The sequence below is a fragment of the Salvia splendens genome, chromosome 19, assembly GCF_004379255.2.
Source record: "Salvia splendens isolate huo1 chromosome 19, SspV2, whole genome shotgun sequence".
Taxonomy (NCBI): domain Eukaryota; kingdom Viridiplantae; phylum Streptophyta; class Magnoliopsida; order Lamiales; family Lamiaceae; genus Salvia; species Salvia splendens.
In genome coordinates, this window is record NC_056050.1 from 2,650,863 (window position 1) to 2,671,905 (window position 21,043).

Genomic DNA, 21,043 nt, shown 5'->3' on the forward strand with positions numbered 1-21,043 from the left:
ACAAGAATTTGCAATTTGCTCATCTAAAATTGAGGAATCAGATGTTTCATCTCCTTCTAGCGCCCTTATTCCAACACTAAATTGGTAATCTGGTTCACACCGACTCCCAAGCGAACGAAGACTAGGAGTAGCTTTCTTCTCCGTCACTGGACCTGGCATTGAGCACTCAATATACCTATTATGAGAGAGAGACGACCTTCTCTCCCAACATAGATCATCACTTCCAAATCTCTCAAAAGATATGTTATCTGCCGGGTATCCCTGCTGCGTGCGCAATCCCGACGGGTCCCAACAGTTAGGCGAGCGCGGAGGCTAGTACGGGGTCTGATTGGTCACACGCGCGGGCTGACCGTACAGGTTCCGGGGCAAGAGGATCAAGCGCGGTGGCTGATTGACAGTGTGGCGGGGCTGGTGGCAGGCGGACTGGCCTCCCAGCGCTCGCAACTCCTCCTGATGGTGAGGTCGGTCCTAGCACGTCTCCGCGCTTCGGGGCCGGTGATCAAAGCAACAGACATTCCGATACTATTCCGTCACTGTCAGTAACAGACTTTCATTTGCAGTTAAAATCTGCTGCTAATCAGCCAATTTTTTGTAGTGACTATCTATACAATTCAAAGAGAAAGTTTGGTTTTGTAACTATTACCGTACTCAAAAGCATAAGTAAAAAGAACACAAATAATAAATATAAAAAATATCACAAGAAAAATGTAACACAAAGAGAAATGTAGAACTATGGATCCAACTACTACATAAACGTCATGCAATTAGTTCAATAACTTCGAATACCATTTTACGTCTCTAGGATTACTAGGAAAGTCACTAGTCTAGGTGGAGCCATCTCTCGAGTGCACTCTCCCCACTGATTAACCCTTAATATTGAAGCCTCATTCTAATATGTCTAGATTAACTCCAACAAACAAAAGAATTCTTCCATGTCCAAATCCCATTAATAAGAAATCAGGACAAATTCATCAAAATATCCTTCACACCAATACTCAAATAACATCACAATATAAGACGGGTGCACATAAGCATAGACATTCCTTCATAATGTAGTCCCAAACAAAGCCATTAGATATAAAGTCCTTAACAAAAAGACCATAAAACCTATCAATTCCATTGAAAGGCCTCATTGACATGCAATAAAAATAATTAACATGTCAAGACACACATGCCCCAAGCACTTTGTTTTCATTTGGCTCAGTCATCTCCACACTATCTTTGCCCACATTCTTGAATATTTTTATAAAAGATTTGGCATTCTCAACTAGACATACACAAGAAAGGGTTATCATACTGTACAAAGTTGAAATTAAACAAGATAGGCCTAATTACAAAATCCCTATTCTCAAGATCATGCAATAGAAACTTGCAAAAAGCAAAAACAAGTATTATAAGATTCTCATCAAAATAAGCCCCACGCAATTACTCTAACAATTTAAATACAAAACTACAAATATGGAAACAATGCATTCTTATGCCATTAATCACAACACAATTCACAAGAGACATGCGAGTGACAAAATCATTCACAAGATGACCATAGAACACTCCAATCCCATTGGAGGGTTTAAACTCTTTGCAATGAAAACATATCAAACACCAAGTTCTAAAGTCATTATCCATTTCCCTTGGTCCTATTCTCATCCGCATTTTCATGAAGCTCAAGATCATCTAAAAATAAGAACTTAACCATCTTAGCATACAAGGAAGTTAGTCCAATATTCAAGGTAGAATCCATAAGAGAAATGTCATATCTATCAATACTTAGATTTATCAAAAAAGGATCAATATATAATACAAATATAGATTTAGCCTTCAAATCTCATAAGGCCACTTATCACACAAGTGATCAGTAACAAATCTATCAACAATTGTTTGGACCAAACAACTGTTCAAAGCAATTATAGACAAAAGAAATCTATGTACATTTTATTGTTAATTTTATAGCCTTACTAAAATTACTAGGACAACTTTACAAGAGGGATGTGCATAATATGGAGAAACATACAATGGCATTTATGAGTTGGATTGTTGCTATACTGAATAATCTGTATATGTACAAGGATGGGGTTGTGTTAAAAGTTCGGAAAATTTGGAAAAAATGGTGAATTATTTGAAAGTCCAACGTAGTGAAAGTTGTAAAATTCATTCACGAAAATAGACAATTAGAAAGAAAAAAAATGAGAGAAATTGAAGAAATTGCATTTATTTGTAAAAGGTACTCCCTCCGTCGTCCCTATGTAGTAGAGGCGTTTCATTTTCAGCACTCGTTTTGAAAAAATGATAATAAATAATTAAAATAGAGAAAATGTAAAATAAGAGAGAGAATAATATAGCGAAGACTCTTAACTATATTATTCTCTTTTTTAGTTTACTTTCTCTCCACTTGAACTATTTATTATAATTTTTTTAAAAAGAATGGTCAAAATGAAATGACTCTACTGCATAGGGACGGAGGGGTAGTACACAAAGCTCAAAAGTTTAGTCCATTTGTATGTACAGTTGAAAATGAGATTTGTATCATTACAAAATTGAAGACTTTTTTCTAATTGACTCTTTTGCATATAAACATCTCTAGCATAAAAATTGACTTTTACCTAAAGCTGGGCCCCACTGAACATATGTAGAATATTTTAATAATAAAATAATTTCATGTGATTAATTGTATCCCGTAAAACTTACATATATAGTTATAGTTACTAATACCATCAACTTATATACGTGTTCATTTTCGTTAATGCAAAAATTTAGATGATTTCATACTTGGACCACAAAATTTGATCAATCTAGTACAAATTGATGAAATTCATATTAGATATAAAAATTTAGTAATGAATTAAATGATGCAATATTTTGATAGCATAAAAATAAATCATAAGGAACAAAACTGCAAGTTTTTATCATCATGTTACATAAAAATCAAATACCAAGTTTATTGACGCTTAATCTGAACTATCTGTTTTTTCTACAAGAATCAAAAGAATAAACGTTCCGATTCAATTATAAAAATATAACAACCAATGAATAAATATCGACTATGTATTGAAAATATATTTTACTTCACCTAAAAAATGAAGATTAAATTTAATTCCGTAGTTATGAGCTCACGCTGACTGGAGAGTCCATACCTAAAATTAATTGGATATACACAAACCATATAAATTCTTTTTTTTTCTTTTTCTTTTTTTTTTTCCGCCGGCTAATTGGAATTACTCAACAAAGAAAACACCACATAATTCTAGCTCACGCAAAACCGCCCAATCGCCGCCGCCCAATGGATCTCCCGCCTCCGCCGCCAGCCTTCAGCCGCCACCATATCCACCACCTCAGGTATGAAAACGTCCTCCGCCCTCCTGATTTCCTTCCCCCACCCTATCCCCCCCACCTCCCCCCACCACAAACCCCTTCGTTGAATACTCCTCTTCCACCACCGCCGCCGTCGCCGCCTCCCCTACAAATTCATCACATGTCTCCAACCCTCCATCCTCCGAGATTTGCTTTCTCTCCGCGGCGGTATCCAATTATTGAGCGATCCCACCGTTACGAATTCGATCCGCTACCAAAACCCTATATCCAACCCACCCTTCCTCCGCCTCCACCGCCACCGCCTCCGAGAGATGACGTATCTTTGCGAGTTGTTCGTGATTATCCCGAGAGGAATCTTGTCTTCGAACATGAAAATTACTCTCGGGGTCGAATTGATGATATACGTGAATTGCCTGGGAATTGGGATCGAGATTTAGGTTGGGGTGCTCCGAGAGCTCATAGCAGGGTTCCGGAGACTGATAGAGGGATTATTGATAGATATCGTGATGTAATTCCTGAGAGTTTTGAGCTGTGTAGAAAGAGGGATGATGGCAGGATATGGGATAGTGGACTTCGTGATTGGGGTTCTGAATTGGACTGGAGGGAATATGATGAGAGGCGATGGGATAGTGGTATGAATGATCGGAATCGTGACTTGTATAGGGAGCGTGATTATGACGAGAGGAGATGGAATGATACCGTTATGAATGATCGGAGTCGTGACTTGTACAGAGAGCGTGATTATGATGAGAGGAGATGGAAGGATACTGGTATGAATGATCGGAGTCGTGACTTGTACAGGGAGCGTGATTATGATGAGAGGGGATGGAAGGATACTGGTATGAATGATCGGAGTCGTGACTTGTACAGGGAGCGTGATTATGATGAGAGGAGATGGAAGGATACTGGTTTGAATGATCGGAGTAGTGACTTGTACAGGGAGCGTGATTATAATGAGAGGAGATGGGATACTGGTACGAATGACTGGAGTCGTGACTTGTACAGGGAGCGTGATTATAATGAGAGGAGATGGGATACTGGTACGAATGACTGGAGTCGTGACTTGTACAGGGAGCATAGTTTTGATGAGAGGAGATGGGATAGTGGTATGAACAATCTGGGAGACAAGGTGCATATTCAGATGGATGATGATGAGATGAGACGGGAACATAGCAGGTCTGCTGGAGTTTTGTCTCGACTAGGAAACATGCAACCAGAGCTTCCTCAGAATGATCTAAGGTTTGGTAGGGTTTTGTCTCGACTTGGAAACAGGCAACCAGAATATTCTGAGGCTGATCAGAGTTTGGGTGGAGTTTTGTCTCGATTGGGGAACAGGAAACCAGAATTTGCCGACGACAATTCGAGTTTGGGTAGATTTAGTGGTAGGTTAGGGGCTGGGGTTTGTAATGTTAATAATGGGGAGTTGATTTGGCCTGATAAGAAGAAGAGATTACAGAAAAAGAATACATTATTTAGGACTCAACAAGGAAAAATTCGCAGCAGACACATTGGAGGGTTTAAATCTCAACACTTAGCAAACGACTCCAGTAGAGGTAGTTTCAAGGTCAAGGAAAAAGGATCTGTGAAGATGCAGACAAGAATGGAAGTTAACAGAGAGAGGGAGCAGAGTCCTATGGAGCTTTCTATTTCATTTAAGTCAAATGCACTTGTGGCAAAGGCTATTCAGGTGTCACCTCATCCATCTACTGAATTAAGTATAAGGTCAAATTCAGTGAAAGAAAGAACAGGGTGTGATGTGTCTGCTTTGCCTGCCGCCAAACAGGATATAGTTTCAGATTTCCAATTTGATCCACATGAAGCTTCACAAGAGCATGTTGATATAGGAGCAACAAAGCACCCTTTGCTTGGAGCCGATCCACAGATGGAAAGAGAAAGTCATGCCATCGAAGTTGATGCTTGTCAACCCTTGGTTCCTAAATTGAAGAGGAAAAGGAGCAATTTGAACGCAAGACACGGGCTGGAGCGGAAACGGAACAGTTTGAACACAAGACCTGCATCGTCATATGTGGTCCGTGATGTAATGACTACGTGTTCTGGTCGTTCTGGGGGATTGGTAACTACTACTGAGGATGCTTACCATGTGCACCAGTTACGAGTTGATGGGGTTGCACATCCGGCACATGAAAACTTTTCATCTCAAGAGAAAGCTGATCGTGGAGACAGTCTGGACGTCAATCAGGACATGAACATTTCAAACAAACATGTACACGATACAACTTTTGTATGTGATGCAGATAGGGGTGCAATTAAGCCCGCTAGCCAATATACTAAATTTGGTAGAGATATAGAAGATGAAGTTAGCGAACATCGTAATATGGGTGAGGCAATGCAAATTAAAGGGTATGCTATCATCTCTGATGTTGGATTTAAAGATGCTAACTCAAAGGACTTTCTCCAAAACCGTGATGATACGCCCCAAGTTATGTTAGATGCAAAGCATTTCAGAAGTTTAGAAGGTGCTGCTGTTACAGATTCTCCAAATGTTGCTTTTGACATCTCAGTCAGTTCCTGCGTACTTTCGGCGAATAATAAGGAGACTTCACCTGAATTTGAAGCATCTTTTTCAGATAATATGGGAACTGTTCTCCCACATAATGTTTACTCTATTGAAGGATCTCCCGAGATGATAAGTGGCAGGGAAACTTGTGTATCCATTGATAATTCATCCTCCAAGGTGATAAGTGACAGTGAAACTTGTGTACCTGTTGCGAACTTATCCAAGGTTACTAGGAAGAGGGAACATAGAGGTGATCAGATGGGTGTTTCTAGTACGAAGACCAATGTGAATGTCGAAACAGTTAGATTCACTGATGTTGGAATCACGAGCTGTTTGCTAAAGGATATTGTTCCTGCAATGGATGGTGACTTTGTTGGTGAGAAAGAAAGATGCAAGGAGGTTAATTGCTTACAAGAATGCCCATCTGGAGTACAGAATTCAGACCTAGAGGTTCATGTTACTGCAAATGGCTCATCCCAAGGCTCCCAGAAGAAGCAGAAACTTTCCAGCCCAAGATCGAGTATTTCATCTCTTTCTGAAGATGATACAATTGCAGATGGGTTCAGTAGTCCGCCAATTCTTGAGCAGCATCCCACCAGGCCATCTGAATTGGGAGCTGAGCAAAGTGGGAATACGTCATCAGCACCCACTACCATCTCACAATGTCGAACCACAGATGCACGAGGTGAAGACTTAAATGTTGCAAATCAGGACGAGATTCTGGTAGATAGAGACAGATTACTAGGGATTGATGATCTGGCTTTAATTACTAGTGGCATATCGTGTTCTTACAGAAATGGTCCCAGTGCTTCTGATTCTGGAGATGACTCGTTAGCATCTAGCTTTGACATGCGATCTTGCATGTCTTCTCCTGAAGGGCTGCAAGTTTACTCGGATTCATGCATTTCCAGAAACACTGAGACTTCCTCCTGCCTATCAGATACTGAAATGATTTGTCGGAGTGACAAAATATCCAACAAAAAGAATGTGTTTGCTGATCCAAATACCAATTCTCTTGGGAAATGTTTAGAGGTAGCTGTGAACAAATCAGAAACTAATCCTGTCGCGCCACAATCTCTACTTAAGAATACCAGTCAAGTTGTCAAGAAACGTTATCCAGTACATGGTAAACTTACTTGGAGTAAGGACCAGGTTCCTTCTGCCGTTACTAAAGTTTTTCCTGTGCAGCATCCTTCAAATTTTAGTAATACGAAGAAATTGTATCCTCCTCATGCCACAAAATCAAGGACGTGGTGTCGAACTGTTGACTCCTCTGCTTCAGTTGCGAAACCTAAAGTAAAACCTCCTGTTCCTCAGAGTAATGCAACAAAGGCAGCCGGATCAATACAGAGTTCATACATACGGAAAGGAAATAGTCTATTGAGGAAAAATTCCCCATCAAATGACACTTCACATGGATTCCCTGGTTCAAGCTGCTCAGTTTATCGGCCAAGTCCTTGCACCAATACTATAAAGAGTGACCTGGAATCTGAGTACAAGACTGGTGATGCTGATTCATTAACTCTGAAAAGAACAGGGAAGGTAAACACTTCTGAAATAACAAAAGCAATGACCCAAAATCGTAATCGGAACTCATTAAGTTGCAGTACTTGCAACTTGGAGGAGCCTTTACCCATCAGTAATCCTCACAGCAATGATTTTCCTTCTAAAACTTTGGATGTCATGGAGGAGAGGATAAAGTATTCTCCGGCTCCTGAATGCGGAACTGATTCAGTCGTCGGATCAGATAGCCCAAGTACAGCCGTAGAAGGGAATGCTGGGAAGAAGGCTATCTATGTCAAGAGGAGATCTTATCAATTGGTTGCGACTTCTAATTCTGATGATAAATCTATATTAGGGTTGGATAGTACACAGGCACGATTATCTGATGGTTACTACAAAAGTAGGGAAAACCAACTTTTAAGAGCATCACCAGAAAATCATGTCAAAAAAGGGAATGAAGATGCTACTGCATCTGGACTGGTGCCTCACTCAATTATTCCTAAAATTCCTACTAGGAGGCAATCTAGTCTTGGCAAGACTAGCAGATCATCAAAATTTTCATTTGTGTGGAAATTACATGATACACAGTCTTCAGAAAAGCATAAGAATTCATTGAGACCTCAGAAAGTCTGGCCGCATATGTTTTCTACTAAAAGAGCTGCTTATTGGAAAAGTCTTATACAGGGAATAAACCCGTCTCATTCTAACATCAGGTATGTGGTTATGTCTTGCATCTCTCTTGTTCACTGCTGCAACTGCAATGCCTTTTCCCTTCTTTCTGAGCTGGTTGGACTAAACTAATGATGCATTTGTTGCATCTCTCTCTCTCTCTCTTTGTCTGAGTTGTGTAGCCAAAAGCTGCTGGTGTCAAGAAAGAGAGGTGCAATTTACACTAAATCAAGTCATGGATATTCTCTTAGGATGTCAAAAGTCTTAAGTGTTGGTAGTTCTAGTTTAAAGTGGTCAAAGTCCATTGAAAGGAGCTCGAGGAAAGCAAATGAGGTTTGTTGAGCCCAAGTACTCATGGATATACAGCTTCAATCATGCAAATGAGTATATTATATATGCTTTATTAATAGGAAGCTACAAGAGCTGTTACTGCTGCTGAGAAGAGGAAAAAGGAAGAAAAGGGGGCTGTTCACATTGCTTCAAAGAGCAGAAACCATGTTTCTCGTAAGTGGGTTCTTAATGTAAAGCTGCGTCCAGGTACGCCGCTCTGCAATCCTGGTGTGGCATTTCAAATGTGCAGTATGCTGAAAAATATGCTTATAAATAAGGAAAGATATAGTATACAATATGTAAAATGCTTGTTAGTTATTGTGAATGTTAGCTATATGTAGTAGCATTTTATACTCCCTCAGTGTATATAACACTGCATTTTTGGATCAAATAAACAGGTGAACGAATATTCCGTATTGGTTCAGATCGCTACAAAATGGATCCAACAAGGAGGACTCTTCAGAGGATCACAGGTGGCATTATATGCCTGCTCATTAGTTTCTGTGTCATTTGTGTTGGCCAATTTGTCATTACCTTAATATTGTGTAGATTACCAAGCCTACCTTTTTCCTATTTTCGCAAATATATTTGCTGTTATGTCATGAAAATATTTGTGTTTGATTTTTTGTAAGTGGAGTTCTGTTCCTCTGTGTTCTGTGTTGATTTCATCCTGATTTAAAGGCATGATATGTCTGATTCTCTTGCATTTACATGCCAAATTAAGTGGTAATGCTGTTGATGAATGACATTTTGTTTGGTTCCATTGTTCGAATGCTATGTATACTTTACTGTAACTTGAAGCAACTGCTCTGATCTGCCTCTGGAGATTTATATATATATATGGTTTTTGGTTCTTATGTAACATGAGAGCTAATTTAGTTTGCGTGTCACAATAATATGATCATCTCTGTTGTCATTACCTGTTCAAATCTAATCATCTGATCTCGTCTCATGATGCATATCCAACAGACAAAGAATCATCATCATCGGTTGCTCCTCAATCTAAAAAGAATGTTAAGAGATCTTATATTCCCAAGAGATTATTGATTGGCAATGAAGAGTAAGTTCTCTTGCATGACTCTGCTTCTGTAATCTTGTGCGATTTATTGAAGAAGTCCTTAATAAATGAAACAAACTTTTACTAGCCATGCAGATACAATAACAGAGACAGACTTTGAGTTTGAGCATATTTTAGTGGTCTTTTTGATACCTTGCTATTTATTTAGATATGTTCGAATTGGAAATGGTAACCAGCTGATTAGAGATCCAAAGAAACGTGTTCGTGTCCTTGCAAGCGAGAAAGTTCGCTGGAGTTTGCGAACTGCTCGATTGCGTTTGGCTAGAAAGAGTAAATACTGCCAGTTCTTCACTAGATTTGGGAAGTGCAATAAGGATGGTGGGAAGTGTCCATACATCCATGATCCCTCTAAAGTTGTAGTCTGTACGAAATTCCTGGCTGGTTCATGCACCAATGTCGACTGCAAATTGACCCACAAGGTAATAAGTGATTTTTGTCGTATGGCTCTCAGTGTATGGCATCTCTGTGTATTTATGCAATGACACTATTTGTGATGTAGGTTATCCCTGAGAGGATGCAAGATTGTTCATATTTTCTGAAAGGTACTGAGTGCTGCATATTTTGGTTGTGTCGGATTAAGACCAACATCTAGTATCTCATTCTTGTTTTTACAGGGTCGTGCTCCAATGACAGTTGTCCTTATAGACATGTACGTGTCAATCCTGATTCAAGTGTTTGTGAAAATTTCCTCAGAGGCTATTGTGCTGATGGCAATGAGGTATTTTGCTTCTTCACTCAAGTTTTGAATGATATTGATTCCTTTTGGGTTTTGCTAATCTACAAGAGCCGTTCTTTTCACAAAACATAGATAGGAATGGCAACCTTAGCTTATTTCATCAGTTTCCGATATAGTTTTCCTGCTATCCATTTTGTCTCCTTCTTGTGTCCCCCAAACATCTTTCTCCAGAAGATCTCTCTGTTAATTGAATCATGCACTTTCTTTAAGATTAGATGAGTTTTCGAACTATTTCGGAAGAATTTATTACCTGTTATAAAACCCCTCACCCCATATGCTGCACGCTGATCCTCGAGCTAGAGAGCTGGATTTTGAAGCAACAGCAAAAGAGAACAACATTCCTCTGTTCACGTGCTAGTTATTATGTCTCTAAACTTGCAGTGCCAGAAGAAACACACCTATACCTGTCCGGCTTTTGAAGCAACTGGAGTGTGTCCTCAAGCATCAACATGCAAGCTACACCATCCAAAAAAGAAGACAGAAAAGAAACCAACGATGGAGCAAAAGGTTGTAAGAGGGCGCTACTTTGATGGTGGACTTGTTGGAGTTGATGACTGGAGCTCAGCATCAGCATCAGCGGCAGCACCACTGGTAGAGAAGCTCGCCACGAGAGGTAAGGATGACATGATTATGCATGAAGGACAATTCCCGGATTTTATTAGCTTAGAAGTCAGCGATGATGATGAAACGGATCAAGGATGTGATGAACTTCAGCCAGATGCACAGAAAGATCATAGTGTCGACTAGTTATAGTGTGTCATACATATATATATTCGTCTCCAGCCATTGGCAGCCGGGAGATGAACAACATAGATGTAGAGGTACAGGCAATGTTTATGATCTATACTTGTAGGTTTTACTGTATCTATATGCAGTTTTAAGGTTTAGTTATAGGATTATGTAAAAACAAATTATGAAATGAAATTTGAAATTAGTTAAATCTATTTGTTGTTTTTGAAGTTTCTGTGCAATTTTTTTTTTTTTTTTGCAACATGATTAAAGTCTGAAAGGGTAAACCCAAATTTACTCAGCTCAAACTCGTAGTATTTTTATGGAGATATTAGGCTATCCATGATCCTATCTTTTATCAATATCTTCCATTCATTATCATTATTTATGGATCCCACGTCATTTTTTACTTCATCTCTTAATCAAGAGATGGCACTTGTAACCCTTTATCTTGAATTCATCTCTTCCCTTCACTATTTATTGGTCCCACTAATTCATTTCATTTTTTATTTTTTTTCAACAAATTTAATTATATTTAGATTAAATATTATTTTAGTATTAAAATTCTGAAATTTTACGGAAAAACACGAAAATTATATAATTTGAAATCCTCGACAATCATTCGGGTCTTTTCATATCTTCCTGTATCTTTTGCTTAAATTGTCACAATTTTAGTCCAAGATTTGCCACAGTAAACGATTTAAAAAAAATCAAAATCACTACATAAATACAACTAAATAAAAAAAACATTTCATTTAACATACATTAATTTAAAAATTCAAAAATTACAAATTGAAATCCTAAAAAACAAAAGAATTTGCATAATTAAAATCCTAGACATTAAAAAATTACACATTTAAACCTAAACAATTACTCTGTTAGCTGTGGCGGAAATCCCAGTTGAACCTCGATAAGGTCAAGTGCTTGGTTATGTGCTCTTAATTCGGAAGGCATCATGCGAGAAGTGTCGGAAATTGTGGCAACCAAGAACATGGCTATTAAAGTTTTATCTGGCCCTTTGGTGGGGGCCGTCTGTCTTGATTCGCCCGGTTCCCTTCCTCGAGCTCTAGCCTCCTTCTCGTTCCCCGCTTGGCTTCCTTCATCGGACATTTTTGCACAACGAGAGAGATGAAGGTGTAGAGAGTATTTTGGTGTGAGAAGAATAATGTGATAAAAATGAGGTATTTATTGGCAATTGTAGGAATATAAAAAATGAATTTTGTTTTTTAACAAAGAGTAAAAAAACAGCTATTTTTTTAAAAATGATTACTTTCATATTTTTTGAAATTTTAAAAAAATAAAACTATGTCATAAAATGACACGTGAGAGGCGAGTCGTACCGCCAGGACGAGTCTGAGCTGGGCAAGCGCTGCGTTGCAGGCGCCCTTAGCAATAGCATTGTATTGTGATTAGGGATGTCAATGTAGCTCGTAACCCGTGGGCTGCCCCGAATATCCCGCCAAAATTATAGGGTTAGGGCTGGAAATTTCTAGCCCGATAAAATCAAAACCCGATTAGCCCACAACCCGTTAGGGCCAGACCCGAAAACCCGATAAAGTTTCTATTATTCTTTTTTTTTACTTCTAATTCGACTCTTCATTGATTAATTTTAACTAAAAAATAACTTTCAATTTTATATTAAATATAAAAAATTATATATTGAATTTTTATTAATATAATAATTAATAAATAAATTAAAAACTTTAAATTCACTAAAAATTATTTAAATTTCTAAAACATGCATTAAAATTCCACGAAATATCTCAAATATTAGTATTTGATCATGTTTATGATGGAGTTTAAGCATATATCTCAAATATATCATAATTAAATGTTTTACATTGTACGAATGTTAGTAATTTTAATAATTATTTATTGGATTGATCGCATGTTAATATTATCGGTAGCAACCCAATTAACCCGTTGGGTTAACCCGAAACCCGACCTTTAGGGTTAGGGTTGAACTTTTATAACCTTAAAGAAATCACAATCCGATTAGCCCACACCCAATTGACCCGCAACCCGAGTAGGGTTGCCCCGAGACTCGACGGGCCGGCCCGATTGACATCCCTAATTGTGATATTTTTCCAACACAAGAAAACAAAAATCCTTATCAACAAACAACAAAATGAGGTCACAAATCCATCACGAAATTGAGAAAAGCAAGAGTGAGCGAGAGAAAGAGGAAGAGAAACATCAACAAAGTTGAGCATGGCTGCTGCCTCCTCAGCCTACGCCGGCTTCTCCATGCTGCCATGGAGAAACAGCAGCCAGAAACTGAAAAAGAGCAGCACTTTCTCAGTTTCGGCCCAGCAAGCAGAAGTCGAACAAGACACGACGAAAGTAGAAACAGAGACGACGAAGCAGCCGGGCATGACCAAGCCACGGCCAGTGGAGCCGCAGTTGAACGTGGAGAGCAAAAACATGGGGAAGGAATACGGAGGGCAGTGGCTTAGCAGCACCACCAGACACGTCAGAATCTTCGCAGCCTACATCGATCCAGAGACGTGCGCGTTCGACCAGACGCAGATGGATAAGCTCACCCTCATCCTTGACCCTACCGATGAGTTCGTGTGGACAGACGACACCTGCACCAAAGTCTACTCCTACTTCCAAGAGCTCGTTGACCATTACGAGGTATCTATCCATCTATCTATCGGGACGTGATCCATCGCTAACTTTTCTCAAATTGCTAACTTGCTAACTCATCAACGCAGCATATTAAATATGTCAATACGATGAGTCAGCAAGTTAGCAATTTAAGAAAAGTTGGCATTATAATCTGTCTATCTCGTTAAACTTAGTGGCGTGAACGGAACAGGGAGCTCCATTGACAGAATACACGCTGCGTCTGATCGGTTCAGACGTAGAACACTACATAAGGAAGCTGCTGTATCAGGGAGAGATCAAATACAACATGGATGCAAGAGTGCTGAATTTCAGCATGGGGAAACCGCGCGTCGGATTCAGCTACGACGGCCAAGTTCCCGATACCTACTGATACTTGTTTCAAAATATATCTTTGCAATAGTATTGTAAAAACACAACAATATCATTTATGCTGCTATGCTATGCATGACACAGCACTGAAATAGTTTTGTGAAAATTCCAACATCAAAGATAAAAAAAAAGAGAGCAAAATGTAAAAAATTGTCAAAAACATGTGGTCTTAGATCAATTTCTTCAATAACAGCAATGAAAAGGGCTTGCACTTGATAGTCTTGATTCAGGGGTTTAGTCAGACGGTAGCTCCAGCTCGATGTAGCGCCTGTGTTTCCATGGCCGAAACACTCCTTCGCGGCTCACATTCTGAAACGGAGTAAAATTTCAGATCATCGTAACCGAACAGTAGTATGAGGCTCTAACTAGGTACGAAGCACAAAGAAACAAAGCTAGTCTAAAACGGTAAACCAGATAACGGAGCGAGGAGGTCTGAAACACGTATCAACTAGGTTTCTAAGCAGCTGTTTAATGAGTCAAATTGACTAACAAAACTTGATTATTGCTGATTAGATATTGAAAATAAAAGAATGATAAAACACTAAGCAACAAAGGCTGGTGTAGTATCTAACCTCATGTAAAATGGCAACAACATTTATGTAAAATTTAAATATCATCAATCTAACAAATATGTATATTCTATGGTACTATCATGAATGTGTCAACAAAGACAGCATAAAAGAAAAATACATTCACTAACCTTAAGCCAAAACATGAATCCACGAAGGATGGTCAAGCAATACTCCCGTTTATATCTGTATTTCGTGAGTCTTTTTTGCACATCTGCATTCAATAAGTATACATTAGATAATTCATCCAAGAATCTATGAACTGACATCATGTATCAGAAAGATAAACAGAATAAAATCGAAAATTATTCATAAAGATAAACAGAATCTTCACTGACCGGGATGGTAACAGGCATATAATCCAGACTTGTAAGTTTCCCGGGCCCTTTTGAGTTCCGCTCTGTCAAATGGTTTTCTGAGAACTTCTAAGAGCTCCTTCTTGAATTCGTTATCATTTTTTTTTTCATTAGGGTCCTCATTGAAGTCGAACTCATCATCGCACATCTGTTTAACGCCAAAAAGGAAGAACTTTCGATTACTACCAATTGCTAACAAGAAATTAATAACAGGAATACGAACTCAATCAAAAGGGAAGTAGTTGTGTAAAGAAGAGACGTACGCTTCTGTGAAGTGACTTTTCAGAAACAAAAGGGCTCCGGATTTCATTGTTAAGAACCTTGTCACTGTCTAGGATGACCACTTCTGGAACACTCTTACTGCTACCTTCTCCTTCTTCCCAATCCCCTTCACCACTACAATATACGCGCGAGCATTTAGGACACTTGACCTTTCTAACTCGTCTCTGGATTCCTTTTTGAGGCGGACGAGTTTCCACGTGATGGTCAGGCTCCTCCTTCTTCACAGCAGCATAGGCAGCTTTCGGGCGTGAATCTCCTCGTGCTAGTTTCCTCCTCCTTATCCATGAGTCTCGATTATGCATCTTCTCATGGTCTTTCATTACCGGAGGCTTCTTCTTGTCAGCCTCACGCAAGTGTTTTATCACACCCTTGCCTTTCGCATGTGACTTGCCTTTCGAGCTCTTAACTGGTGTTACTCGAGCAGCGAAGTCACATGGAGACCGTGCCGGCTGCAAACCACTTTTAGGTAACGGCGCCTTATTTTTCTTAGTGACTTGAGCTCTACCACGGTGCCCACCATGCTGGTCTTTGACTTCGCATTTTCTTTTCCTATCCTCAACTTGAAAGGGCCTCTCCACGATCTCAACGACATCATCTGATTCAGATGCATATGATTCAGAATCATCTGATTCAGCTTCATCTGATGCAATTTCATCAGATTCAGTTTCATCCGAATCAATTTCATCCAATTCAGTTTCCTCCTCGGATGAATAATCCTTGTAACGTTGATCAATAATTTTGCACTTTCGTTTCCTATTCATAACTTGCGAGGGCCTCTTCATCACCTTGCTTGGACCAGCCTTATCATTTTCGTCTTCCATTCTGCATTTAAACCCACTTTTCTTAACATGCGAGGGCCTCTCCATCCGCCCAATGCCTACATCCGGTTCAGCTTTCATCTTGCGCAAAGCATCCCCATCATTTTGGCGTATGATTCTGCAATTCCCCCCACTTTTCATAGCTTGCAAGTGCCTCTCCCTCTGCTCAATGCCTTCATCTGATTCAGTTCCATCCTCATCATTTTGGCCTATGATTCTGCAAAGTTCCCCACTTTTCTTAGCTTGCCAGGGCCTCTGCATCTGCTCAATGCCTTGATCAACTGCTTCAGTTCTCACCTCGCCTAGACTAGCCTCCTCGTCCGAGGTTAGAAGGTTTATGATAACGGCCTTGTAGGCCGAATCCATTCTGCTTCTTCCCTCCAAGAGACTTTTCAAAATCCGGTGATCGGGCTTTCTCATAGATTTAGCAGTAGCATGCCTTAAATCGGAACTAGCCTCGCTGAGTTCCAACTGTAGATTCTTGGCAATGGGTGTAGTCGACATATTCGCTCACACGGAAATCTAACAACAATGCAGCAAAACCAACATTAGTTTTCTCAGAATTAACAACTGGAACACACATACACACATACAATGGGAAATATCAATCTTCAATAGGAAGGGACAATCAATTAAGAGCAACTATAAATAAATAAATAAAAAATGTGGCAAGCATACAGCATAAAAACTCAACAATCCAACTTTCAGAATTAACAATAACTAAACACAAGGGGAAAAATCAAATCTTTAATAGGAGGGAGCATTCAATTAAGAGTAACAGTAAAAAAAATGGCAAGCGTATGTCATAAAAACTCATCAATCCAACATTCGAAATAAATGAACTCCTTTTCAGAATTAACGACGGGAACACATATACAAGGGAAAAATCAAATCTTTAATCGGAGGGAACAATCAATTAACAGTAACTATAAAAATATTTTTTTTTAAAATGTGGCAAGCATATATCATAAAACTTCAACAATCCAACATTTGAAATAAATAAACTCCTTTTCAGATTAACAACGGGAACACATATACAAGGGAAAAATCTAATCTTTAATAGGAAGGAACAATCAATTAACAGTAACTATAAAAAAATTTTAAAATGTAGCAAGCATATATCATGAATACTCAACAATCCAACATTTGAAATAAATAAACTCCTTCTCAGAATTAACAACGGGAACACATATACAAGGGAAAAATCTAATCTTTAATAGGAAGGAACAATCAATTAACAGTAACTATAAAAAAATTTTAAAATGTAGCAAGCATATATCATGAATACTCAACAATCCAACATTTGAAATAAATAAACTCCTTCTCAGAATTAACAACGGGAACACATATACAAGGGAAAAATCAAATCAAACAATCAATTAACAGTTGCTATAAAAAAATTAAAAATAAAAAAATTGGCAAGCTCTATCATAAACACTCAACAATCCATGATTCTAGATAAAGAAACTCCTTTTCAGAAAGAACAACTGAAACACAAATACAAGTGAAAAAAATCCTATCTTTTATGGGTAGGAACAATCAATTAAGAGTAACTATAAAAAAAATAAAATTTTTTGCAAGCATATATATCATAAACACTCAACAATCCAACATTTAAAATAAAGAAACTCCGTTTCAAAATTAACAATAACTGAAACACATATACAAGTGGAAAAATCAAATCTTTAATACAAGGGACCATCAATTAAGTGTAACTAAACAAATAAAAAAATGTGGCAAGCATACATATATATGATAAAAACTGAACAATTCAACATTTACAGCATATATATTAACAATTCTTGGATCTGTCAAAAAAATCCCTATGAAAACTCAATTTAATATAAAAAAAGTGCTGTATCTATCTACCATTCTTACAAAAAATAAAAAAAATAAGAGTACTACAATAAACCAGCAGTACCTAAGAAATGGCTTGAAATGTTTCTTCTGAACTTTGAGGGATTCAAGAAAGGCTTAGAATATTTTTTCTTCTTTCAATTGTTGTATATATCTGAGAGATATAGAGACTTGAGTGAATATTGATGTTTCTTCGACCCTCTATTGCAAATAAAATTAAGAATCTTTCCTTTCTTAGTCACGAATTTAATGTGAATACCTGTATTAGATTCATTCACTCAATTTTCTTCATCTATTTTCAATTCTTACAAATTTTTTCAACTATAAATTTTTATTTTTATTGTAAATGCTTAAGGATGAATTGTGTACTCCATTCAAGTCAACTAAAGATAGAATCTACTATTAAAGTGTTGAGCTGTATCCTATGCAATTTAATAAATACTAATTTCATTTTTTAGAAAACGGAATATGTAAAATTCTGTTCAAATTATAAGAAGGGAAATGAAATTAAATGCACACAGTATTACATAAAAAATATCATTCCTCTGTTCGAATTATAAGAAGGGAAATGAAATTAAAGGCACACAAGTATCACATAAAAAATACCATTCCTCCGTCCCAATTAAGTTATGTCTAATTTTTTTTTAGGATATCTCAACTAAATTGTGTCATTTTTTTTGGTCAAAGGTAAAACATCTAACTGTTTTCACTTTATTTTCTCTCCTAATTTACTCTCTTATCTCTCCTACTTTATATTCATATTTTATTTTATCTTCATTTAATCCATTTAACACAATTTCTTAATCTTCACATTCAAAAGAAATGTCTCAACTTAGTTGGGACTGAGGGTAATATAATTCAATTACAAGTAGGCTAAATTAAGATAATTGCGGGTATTCAAATTAAAAATTTTCTAAAATATCATACCTTATACTCGATATGAATTAAATTTTTTTTCTAAAATACTAATATCATTTTCTTAAAAAATAGATAAATAAATATCTGTTTAAAATATAAGTAGATAAATAAATATCCGTTTAAATTATAAAAAAGTGAAATGAAAATAAAGGCATACAGTATTAGAAAATACTACTACTACTATATAAATCAACTATAAATAGGCCTGCAAATTCGGTTATTATGGTATTTGAATCTAAAAAATTACTATTTTTATCGTATAGAAATTACTATGTCCGTTCCACATTAAGTGTCACATTTAGTGTGAGCGTCGATTTTAAGAAATGTAAAGAAAAGTGAGTTTAATAAGTTAGTGGATTATGAGTCTCACTTATATATATTAGTTTTATAATAAAATGCGAGTAGAATTGGTTGGTGGAATGTGGCTATGTGGGGTCTACTTACCATTTATGGTAAAAGTGAAACGTGACTCTTATTGTGGGACGGACCCAAATGGCAAAATGTGACACTTAATGTGGGATGAAGGTAGTACTCTCTTTGTCCCTCTGTAGTAGAGGCGTTTCATTTTGAACACTCGTTTTCCAAAAATTATAATAAATAGTTAAAGTGGAGAGAAAGTAAAGTAAAAAAGAGAATAATATAGTTAAGAGTCTTCTCTATATTATTCTTTCTCTTATTTTATATTTTCTCTATTTTAATTATTTATTATCATTTTTCGAAATGAGTGCTGAAAATGAAACGCCTCTACTACAGAGGGATGGAGGGAGTATTATATTTTGGTTTGTTCCATAAAATCATAATCTTTCTACTGAGAAAAATCTCTCTAATGCATGTAGAACTCATTCTCCATTAATAACACTTCAATCATTTTTCTTTCCCTCTCTTTCGTATTTTACCAATTCTGCATTAAAACTCGTTTCGTTTTAAACTTTCTATTTTTAAAGGACTAATGTAGTATATTAAATATTCTATGCGATATTCTATCCGCATGTGAATTCAGGTACCTTAATACCCAATGCGGGTACCCGGCTAATTGAATATTTGCAAACCTAAAATTATTATGTTTCAAATTTATTCAATGTATATATACTATAGTTGTGATAAGTATATGAGTTATGAAAATTAACATAGTATACTACTTATTCACAATTGGTCAAAGACCAAACTTTAGCGCTTTATTTTTCTCAGTATATACTATTGTTGGGGTTTGCTGTGGAGATTTTGCAATTCAAACAAATTAAAGTATATGATCTATTTAGATGATTATTTATACTAAATCTATCGTGCAATATAAAAAAGCTGCATGCTAGAAACATTCACGTAACAGCATATAAAATTCTAAAACATGAATTCAACCGAGACAAATTTATACCTTCAAGATTCTCCAAAGAATCGAGATTGCTCGCTACATCTCCACATGCTGATCATCGTGGTAGAGCTCAAATCAATAAGAAAAATAAGGTGCCATTAGCCAAAGGTAGTTTGCAGCCGACACGATCTCCACGTGACCGTGCTGCTCGAGTAACACCAGTTAAGAGCTCGAAAGGGAAGTCACATGGGAAAGACAGGGGTGTAATGAAACAACTGCGTGAGGCTGACAAGAAGAAGCCTACGGTAATAAAAGACCATGAGAAGATGCAGGATCAAGACTCATGGATAAGGAGGAGGAAACTCGCCCGAGGAGATTCACGCACGAAGACTGCCTATGTTGCTGTCAAGAAGGAGGAGCCTGACCATCATGTGGAAACTCGTCCGCCCTGAAAAGGAATCTATAGGCAAGTTAGATGATTGACCATCACTCAAGATATCAGGATGATTGAGTTACGAAAAAACTTGCATCTTTTAATAAATTAAAGTAGTCCATAATCAATAACGTATATTCAATGTTGAATATATTGATTGAGAAATCATAATCACTGAGACTTTGTCTTTTCTGTAAATAGCAAGAAATACTTATCTCACTGTTAGATGTGTTTAGTGTTATACTATACTAGTGTCGTTTATTTCCTAAGGTACGGAAACATGCGTGATACTGCAACCTTTCACGATAGGTAGCTCAGTCTATCTAGGTTGTGAAATACTCTCTCTGTCTGCAAATAGGAGTCCCGTTTTTTCGCTGTATCCGCAAATAGGAATCCCGGTGTTTTACTAGTATAAATTATTAGAGATCCCACATTCAACTAACTCATCACCTATATTTCATTTAAAACTAATATACATTAGACTCATACTCTACTAACATTTCTGAAAACCCATGTAAAAAATGAGACTCTTGATGGTTGACGGGGAGAATACTATTTAGCTTTTGCAAAGAACTTACTATGTTAGCTCTTGAGAACAACGCTTACAACCAGTCTAGTAAACAAAAAAA

At 37.3% G+C, this 21,043-nt stretch overlaps 3 protein-coding genes across 7 annotated transcripts; 2 read left to right on the forward strand and 1 right to left on the reverse strand.

Moving 5' to 3' along the window:
* Nucleotides 1-3,246: 3,246 nt before the first annotated feature.
* Nucleotides 3,247-11,102, forward strand: LOC121779795. Of its 4 annotated transcripts, none has more exons than XM_042177220.1 (9): nucleotides 3,247-8,043; nucleotides 8,182-8,332; nucleotides 8,410-8,536; nucleotides 8,728-8,802; nucleotides 9,299-9,389; nucleotides 9,475-9,826; nucleotides 9,907-9,949; nucleotides 10,022-10,125; nucleotides 10,525-11,102. In XM_042177220.1, exons 1-9 carry the CDS (start codon nucleotides 3,278-3,280, stop codon nucleotides 10,888-10,890), a joined length of 6,075 nt encoding a protein of 2,024 aa, XP_042033154.1. In that variant the 5' UTR covers nucleotides 3,247-3,277; the 3' UTR covers nucleotides 10,891-11,102. The 4 variants fall into 4 exon arrangements, with proteins under 4 accessions (XP_042033154.1, XP_042033155.1, XP_042033156.1 ...); XM_042177221.1 differs by having other exon boundaries at nucleotides 8,410-8,503; XM_042177222.1 differs by having other exon boundaries at nucleotides 3,250-8,043; nucleotides 9,556-9,826.
* Nucleotides 11,103-13,017: 1,915 nt separating this feature from the next.
* Nucleotides 13,018-14,095, forward strand: LOC121779528 (NAD(P)H-quinone oxidoreductase subunit M, chloroplastic-like). Its single transcript, XM_042176861.1, has 2 exons — nucleotides 13,018-13,509; nucleotides 13,694-14,095. The coding sequence occupies exons 1-2, from the start codon at nucleotides 13,084-13,086 to the stop codon at nucleotides 13,871-13,873; spliced, it is 606 nt and encodes a 201-aa protein (XP_042032795.1). The 5' UTR covers nucleotides 13,018-13,083; the 3' UTR covers nucleotides 13,874-14,095.
* LOC121779527 lies at nucleotides 13,928-20,419 on the reverse strand. Of its 2 annotated transcripts, none has more exons than XM_042176859.1 (5): nucleotides 20,045-20,419; nucleotides 15,061-16,419; nucleotides 14,780-14,945; nucleotides 14,573-14,655; nucleotides 13,928-14,181 (listed from the first exon to the last, which is right to left on the reverse strand). In XM_042176859.1, the coding sequence occupies exons 2-5, from the start codon at nucleotides 16,399-16,401 to the stop codon at nucleotides 14,107-14,109; spliced, it is 1,665 nt and encodes a 554-aa protein (XP_042032793.1). In that variant the 5' UTR covers nucleotides 16,402-16,419; nucleotides 20,045-20,419; the 3' UTR covers nucleotides 13,928-14,106. The 2 variants fall into 2 exon arrangements, with proteins under 2 accessions (XP_042032793.1, XP_042032794.1); XM_042176860.1 differs by lacking the exon at nucleotides 20,045-20,419 and adding an exon at nucleotides 17,819-17,944.
* Between the last annotated feature and the right edge of the window lie 624 nt (nucleotides 20,420-21,043).